This window comes from Molossus molossus, unplaced genomic scaffold (assembly GCF_014108415.1).
Source record: "Molossus molossus isolate mMolMol1 unplaced genomic scaffold, mMolMol1.p scaffold_m16_p_5, whole genome shotgun sequence".
In the NCBI taxonomy this organism is placed as follows: Eukaryota; Metazoa; Chordata; class Mammalia; order Chiroptera; family Molossidae; genus Molossus; species Molossus molossus.
This window is the reverse complement of record NW_023425388.1, coordinates 34,460,768-34,468,539: the sequence shown is the minus strand read 5'-3', so window position 1 is coordinate 34,468,539 and position 7,772 is coordinate 34,460,768. Positions and strand designations below refer to the sequence as shown.

At 35.3% G+C, this 7,772-nt stretch overlaps 1 protein-coding gene across 2 annotated transcripts in view; it reads left to right on the top strand.

Moving 5' to 3' along the window:
- Positions 1-2,939: 2,939 nt before the first annotated feature.
- Positions 2,940-7,772, top strand: part of ZBBX (zinc finger B-box domain containing) — a 108,438-nt gene continuing 103,605 nt past the window's right edge. For both annotated transcript variants that reach the window (XM_036243551.1, XM_036243550.1), the window contains exon 1: positions 2,940-3,033. In XM_036243551.1, coding sequence (XP_036099444.1) covers positions 2,966-3,033 — 68 coding nt within the window. In that variant the 5' untranslated portion in view covers positions 2,940-2,965. The remainder of the gene's footprint in view (positions 3,034-7,772) is intronic.

Sequence of the window (7,772 nt, the reverse complement as noted above, 5' to 3'; positions counted from 1 at the left end):
AAATAAATAGAGACCAGAGGACAGGTGGAAGTTTGCATCGTAGGGATTTTGTCTGTATTTCCCTGGTTCCATTAGGCGACTAAACTTTTGTGCTTTGCTATTCTTCCTGATGACATTGTTATATCCTTGCTGTCCCAAGAAAGGTGACTAATTCTCTGTTGGTTTTAGAAAAGGAAACAGGCAGAACAGCATGACTAACAGTTGCAGTCTTTCTTCTTCATACCAGAAAATTGGCTTATGTGTATGACTCGATAAAACATTTAATTGAGAAGAAACTTTACTAATTGCATTCAGTGAAGTGAAATGCCCCCTGAATAAGGCCATTTATTGGTTAAATCACATTACCGGCACAGCTATAAATCTGAGTCATTTCATCCTAATGAAATTCACTAGCTTTTCTTTCATTCATTTTGGTTTTTGTGTATCAAATCAGCTTTAGACATATGTCCATATACATATAAATTGTATATCTCAATGCGTAAATAAAATTAGGACAATTTAAATTATTTTAATTAATTAGATATATTAACTTTATGGATTTTTAAAAAATGATAATGGTAATGATGACATTATATTACTTTTCCTGAAACACTTACCAACAGTAGACGATGGCCCAACCGTCGGTTATCTTGATTATAATAAAAAAAGGGATATACTGTAGACTCTTTTAGGAGCATGATTATTCCTGGAGGTTTTTATTAAAGGTGGGTTTTTTCACCTCTGTTTGATATAGATGAGACAAAGATTTTACCTACAAAGAAGATAAATACTTCCCAAAAGCAAACAAAATCCTAGGTTTCCATTTCTGTGGTAACTTCAGTTCTTTTTGACACTGATTTTAGCTTTGAGAGACAGAAGTTGGTTGAGATATTAATCTGAGTAGGACGTCCTTCCTAAGTACTTCTGTGAAAATCCCGTGGTATTGCTATTGCTTGTGCGCTTTCCCTTAGATTTGAGTTCTTTGAGGGAAGATACCATGTGTTATTTGCCATTGTGACTTCAGTACCAGTAACGGGGGTCACAAAGGAGCAGTTACATAAATGTTTGTTGATCAAAGGCAGAAAATATGTGTAGTCCTATGATGCAACCACTACATTGCTGCCAATATAAAATTATTTTGTGAAATTCCATTTTGTAATTATCATCAGAGAATAAATTCCTTCAGGATTTCCTCCAAGGTTGTCAAAATCGACCCTTTCCTGCTAGATTTGATTTTTGGAAGCAGAGTAATTCGAAACTAGATTTGAGTGAACAAAGTAGTTGCTTCTGCTGGACCACATCATTTTTAGTTTTAAACAAAGCACAACACAGATTTGTGTGTTTTCTGAGGGTATGATGGACTCTGCAGACAGCTCCAAAAGAGGCATGTTTTGATCAGTGGTTGTGCATTGAAATTATGAGTCTTCCTAAAGAGCAATGAAGAATAGTAATTTGATTGTGTAGACTTTGAAGTGACTATAGCCTTCCATTTGGTTATTCATATTCTGATTCCTTCTCTCTTAAAGTCTGAGTGAAGCTTCTAGGGTTATTTTCTGTTCTTCCCTCTCAAACTTTCAGTGACTCTTATTAGCTACAGAATAAATTCCAGAAGCTTTAAGTAGCATTTAAAGCCACCCGTTATTTGGCCTCAGCCTATATTACCAAACTTTTGCCTACTTTCCCCCCTTCATGTAACCTGTACATCAACCAAATGGAACCAGTCATTAGTCTCCATTCAAGAGCTGTACTTTCTTACCGTGTGGAATGTTCATAACAATCCATATCGTTATATATAAGCCCTGTTTCTCCTTAAAGCTGTAGTCTAAATCCTAGCCAGCTAGAATTCTCTCTTTTCTCTCACTTCTATTATTATATATGTAAGTTTTATGGCCCTTATAATTTCTACCTTGTTTTATGGCTTTTACATATAGGTCTTAAATACCATAATTGACTCTACACCATTTGAGCCCAAACAACAAATATCCTTGGGCCTTGACTCCTTCGTCCCTCTAGCACAGTACCTTGCATATAGCAGAGCCTTATTAAGTGTTTCTAGGGGCAATGAGCACATAGGAACACATATATAAAGTGATAATAATAAGTGGCCTGGTCATTTAGGAGTAAGGACTCTATAATATTGACTCATATTTCTTTAAGAGTGTTTTGAATTTGGAAATTTTTATTCATGTAAAAAACTAATAGTTTTGCATGTGGTTCAGTAATTCAGCATTATGGAGTAAATTATTATAGGGCCCATGAATAATTGGGATACTCAGGAAATAGGGTGTTCTGAATAATTTAATTTTCTAGTTAAATTAGAGTTAGGCAGAAAATCTTTTTTGTTTTATTTCTTGTTGAAAATTCTTTCTAAATATGCTGATTTTTTATCTTAGGCAAAGAGCATCATTAAAATTTTCTTTGATAAAGGAGGATATTAAAATGCTTTTGGGTTATCATTACATACCTTAATTCTCATTTTACATAACTATATATGCAAAATAAAAAGAGGGTTTTAAGTTTGGGATTGTATCTCTTTTCCTATATTTAGCCTTGGATATTATTTCTGGATGGGAACAAATGTGTGATACATATTTTTATAACTTTAACATAGAAAGAGCCAGAATATGTATTCTACTTGTGTTTATGAATGCATTCTTCACTTTCAGTTGGATATTGCCGCAGTCTTTTGCTACATAATTATTGCTAACATTTTATTTCCATCAGAAGTGTTATATTTATAACTTCATTAGTATGTAAATTTATATAATTTATAACCATTAACCACATATAACAATATTTTGTTGTTTAGCTTTCGATTTAGCCTTTTCCCTCATAATGATTTCTGTGTTTAAAATTTTTCTGTTATTTGTAGTTTCAAATTTGTAAGTTAACTTCTTTACCTCTGACATAATTCTTTTGTCTTTGTTACTTTTTCAGAAGTTTCCACAAATCACAATAATTTGGGGACAATATTAAAACAGTAATCATGAACAACAAAGATTTTGTAGTTCTTCCATGGGGAAAACCTGGACATTCTGTAAAGCTAAAATATAAGTAAGTGCATATATATTTACTTGAGGAGAAACAATTGCTAAAGTTTCTGTATATTGTAATTGAAAGTATTCTTTTTATGTGAGGCTGTTTAGAATTTAACTCAAATTTTGTGAATTCTTATCTTCATTTTTTTCATAGCTGTATTTTTTAAATTAATTAATTTATTTTTGTTACAGATGTTTCTCCTTTGACTCCTCCCTCCCCCCCCTCCCTGCCCTGTTCCCAGCTTTGTTGTCCATTTCCATTGTTCATGCATACATGCATATAAGTTCTGTGGTTTATCTCTCCCCCACCAACCCCTCTTCTGGGGATTGTCAGTCTGTACCCCACTTCCACATCTCTGGGACTACCCCATTCCTCAGACTGTCATGTTCATTATATTCCAAAAATAAATGAGATCATATGATACTTGTCTTTCTTCGTTTGGCTTGTTTCGCTTAGGATGATACTTTCTAGGTCCTTCCATGTCATCTCAAAGGATAAGAGATCTTTCTTTCTTACACCTACATAATACTCCATTGTGTATATGTACCATAGCTTTTTTATCCATTCATCTACTGCTGGACATTTGGGCTGTTTCCAGATATTAGCTATTGTAAATAGTGCTGCTACAAACATGGGGGTACATATATTCTTTATGATTGGTGTTTCAGGATTCTTAGGGTATATTCCTAGAAGTGGGATCACTGGGTCAAATGGAAGTTCAATTTTTAATTTTTTGAGGTAACACCATATTGTTTTCCATAGTGGCTGCACCAGTCTGCATTCCCACCAGCAGTGTATTAGAGTCCCCTTTTCTCCACACCCTCGCCAACACTTGTTGTTTGATGATTTGTTGATGGCAGCCATTCTAACAGGTGTGAGGTGATACCTCATCGTTGTTTTAATTTGCATCTCTCTGATGGTTAGTGATGTTGAGCATTTCTTCATATGTCTCTTAGTCATTTGTATGTCCTGTTTGGAGAGGTGTCTATTTAGTTCCTCTGCCCATTTTGTAATTGGGTTCTTTGTCTTCTTTTTGTTGAGTTGTATGAGCACTCTATATATATTGGAAATTAACCCCTTATCTGATACATCATTGGCAATTATGCTTTCCGATACAGCAGGTTGCCTTTCCATTTTGATGATTGTTTCTTTTGCTGTGCAGAAGCTTTTGAGTTTGATGTAGTCCCATGTGTTCATTTTCTCTTTTGTTTCTATTGCCTTAGGTGATGTGTCAGTAAAAATTCTGCTGCATATGATGTCTGAAATTTTGTTGCCTACAGTCTCTTCTAGGATTTTTATGGATTCATGAGTCACATTTAAGTCTTTTATCCATTTTGAGTTTATTCTTGTGTATGGTGTAAGTTGATGGTCTAGTTTCATTTTTCTGCATGTAGCTGTCCAATTTTCCCAACACCATTTATTAAAGAGGTTGTCTTTACTCCACTGTATGCTTTTGCCACCTTTGTCAAATATTAATTGAGCATATTGCCTTGGGTCCATGTCTGGGTTCTCTGTTCTGTTCCACTGGTCTATATGCTTGTTCTTGTGCCAGTACCAGGCTGTCTTGATTACAGTAGCTTTGTAGTATAACCTGAAATCTGGTAATGTGATCACTCCAACTTTGTTCTTCTTTTTTCAAGATTGCTGTGGCTATTCGAGGTCTTTTTTCGTTCCATATGAACTTTAGAAGTATTTGTTCTAGTTCTGTATGTCATTGGGATTTTGATAGGGATTGCATTGAATCTATAGATTGCTTTGGGTAGTATGGACATTTTAATGATGTTAATTTTTCCAATCCATGAACAAGGTATATGCTTCCACTTATTAATATCTTCCTCTATTTCTTTTTTCAATGACCTGCAGTTTTCTGTGAATAGGTCCTTTATTTCTTTGGTTAAGTTTATTCCTAGGTATCTTAGTTTTTTTTGCCACGATGGTAAATGGGATTATTTTTTCAGTTTCTCTTTCTGTGAGTTCATAATTGGTGTATAAGAATGCAATCAATTTCTTGATGTTAATTTTGTATCCTGCTACTTTGCCAAATTCATTTATTAAGTCTAGTAAATTTTTGATGGAGTCTTTGGGGTTTTCTACGTATAGTATCATGTCATCTGCGAATAATGACAGTTTCACTTCCTCCTTTCCAATTTGGATTCCTTTTTTTTTTTTTCCTGTCTGATTGCTGCAGCTAAGACTTCCAGTACTATGTTAAATAACAGTGGTGAAAGTGGGCATCCCTGTCTTATTCTTGTTCTTATGGGAAATGCTTTTAGTGTTTGTCCATCGAGTATGATGTTGGCTATTGGTCTTTCATATATAGCCTTTATTATGTTGAGATATGATCCTTCTATTCCCACAATGCTGAGCATTTTTATCAGAATTGGATGCAGATTTTGTCGAAGGCTTTTTCGGCATCTATTGATATGATCATGTGGTTTTTATTCTTCATTTTATTTATGTGGCGTATCACATTTATTGATTTGCGAATATTGTACCAGCCTTGCATCCCTGGGATGAATCCCACTTGGTCATGGTGAATAATTTTTTTGATGTATTGCTGGATCCAATTTGCTAGTATTTTGTTCAGGATTTTGGGGTTTATTTTCATCAGAGATACTGGCCTATAATTTTCTTTCTTTGTAATATTTTTTCTGGTTTTGGAATTAGAATTATGCTGGCCTCATAAAATGAGTTTGGAAGTATTCCTTGTTCTTGAATTTTTTGAAATAGTTTGGGGAGAATGGGTGTTACTTCTTTTTTGAATGTTCGGTAAAACTCCCCTTTGAAGCGATCGGGGATGGGCTTTTGTTTGCTGGGAGAGTCCTGATTACCTCTTCAATTTCCTTAGTTGTTATTGGTCTATTCAAGTTTTCTATCTCTTCCCAGTCCAGTTTTGGGAGACTATGTGTTTCTAGAAATTTGTCCATTTCGCTTAGATTGTCGAATTTGTTGCCATATAATTGTCCATAGTAGTTGTTAACCATCTTTTGTATTCCTGTGGTTTCAGTTGTTACTTCTCCTCTTTCATTTCTGATTTTGTGTATTTGGGTTCTCTCTCTTTGTTTCTTGGTGAGTGAAGCTAAGGGACCATCCATCTTGTTTATCTTTTAAAAAAACCAGCTCTTTGTTTCATTGATCCTTTGAATTTTTTTTTTTTTTTTGGACTCTATGCCATTTATTTCTGCTCTGATCTTTACTATCTCCTTCCTTTTACTTGCTCTGGAGTTTTCTTTTTGTTTGCTTTCTAGTTCTTTAAGTTGTGGGGTTAGACAGTCTATTAGAGATTTTTCTTGCTTCTTGAGGTAGGCCTGTAGTGCTATGAACTTCCCTCTCAGAACTGCTTTTGCTGCATCCCATAGATTTTGTGTTGTTGTTTGTTCATTTTCATTGGTTTCCAGAAAGTTTTTAATTTCTTTCTTGATCTCCTTGGTAACCCATTCACTGTTTAATAATATGCTATTTAGCCTCCATATTTTCAGATGTCTTTGCATGTTCTTGTTGCAATTGATATCTAGTTTCATGCCATTATGGTCTGAGAAGATGCTTGATATGATTTCAATCTTCTTGAACTTGTAGAGACTTAGTTTGTGTCCTAACATGTGGTCTGTCTTTGAGAATGTCCCATGTGTACTTGAGAACATAGCTGTATTTTTATTTATAAGAAAATCAGTTTGAAATATTGTAAATCTATAATAGTTTTAAAAATAAGGACTAAAATATTTATGCCACAGGAATTGAAAGGAAAAGTTATAAATGAAGTTTGAGCTTACTAGTAAAACCATGACAGACAGCTACAAATATTTTTGTGACACTTATAATAATAAAAAAATTATTAAAGAAAGTGAAAGAAACTTAAAATTAAGGAGACTATTAGGGCGAGTGACCTTTTAAAAGGAAAAAGAAGTACTCACTAATTTAGCATTTTGCATGGTTAAAAGATATTATGTTGCCCTGGTAGGTTTGGCTCAGCGGTTAGAGTGTCGGCCCATGGACCAAAGAGTTGCAGGTTCAGTTCCAATCAAGGGCACGTACTTTGGTTGTGGTTTGGTCCCCAGCCCTAGTCGGCGTTGTGCGGGAGGCAACCGATTGATGTGTCTCTCTCACATTGATGTTTCTCTCTTTCTCTTCTACTCTATCTGAAAATAGATGGAAAAATATCCTCGGGTGAGGATTAAAAAAAGAAAAGATGTTATATTGAATTCATCTTTATCAGGAAGAGTACCTTCTGACCTAGATTGCCTGGTAGATGCATTCAGCCAGAACCAAGGAGCTCTGGGTATCCTGGGATTTTCATGACATGGCAGGGAAACAGAAGGTTTAGTATCTGAAACAGGACAACAAATGGGTCTGGGCTGTCTGTTACTATTTGAGCCAATTAAGTAGAGACAAGGTTGGATCGTATATGAACATTTATTCCAATATTGCTGCAGTATGGGGGAGCCGCCTGGTCATCCTGCAAAAATCTGCTCTGCACTCCCTAGCCGGTTGCTCATATTCATGGGGAAGTGGGTAAAGGGATATCAGTGGGTAAAATGGTTGGGGAAGTAGGCAAAGGGAATAACAATGGGTAAAACAGTTACAGGTTACAGGCATGGGGAAGTAACAGGAGCTCCAAACTCCAAGGTTGTTTATCTTTCCATGATGCAAGGAGGGGGCCAGTTTTCCAGTAAAGAGAATGGACAGCATTCCTGAGGCAAACCCCCAGGGCATAAAGCTCCCAACAGGTGAGAATAGGCTTTCTTCATCAGAACAAA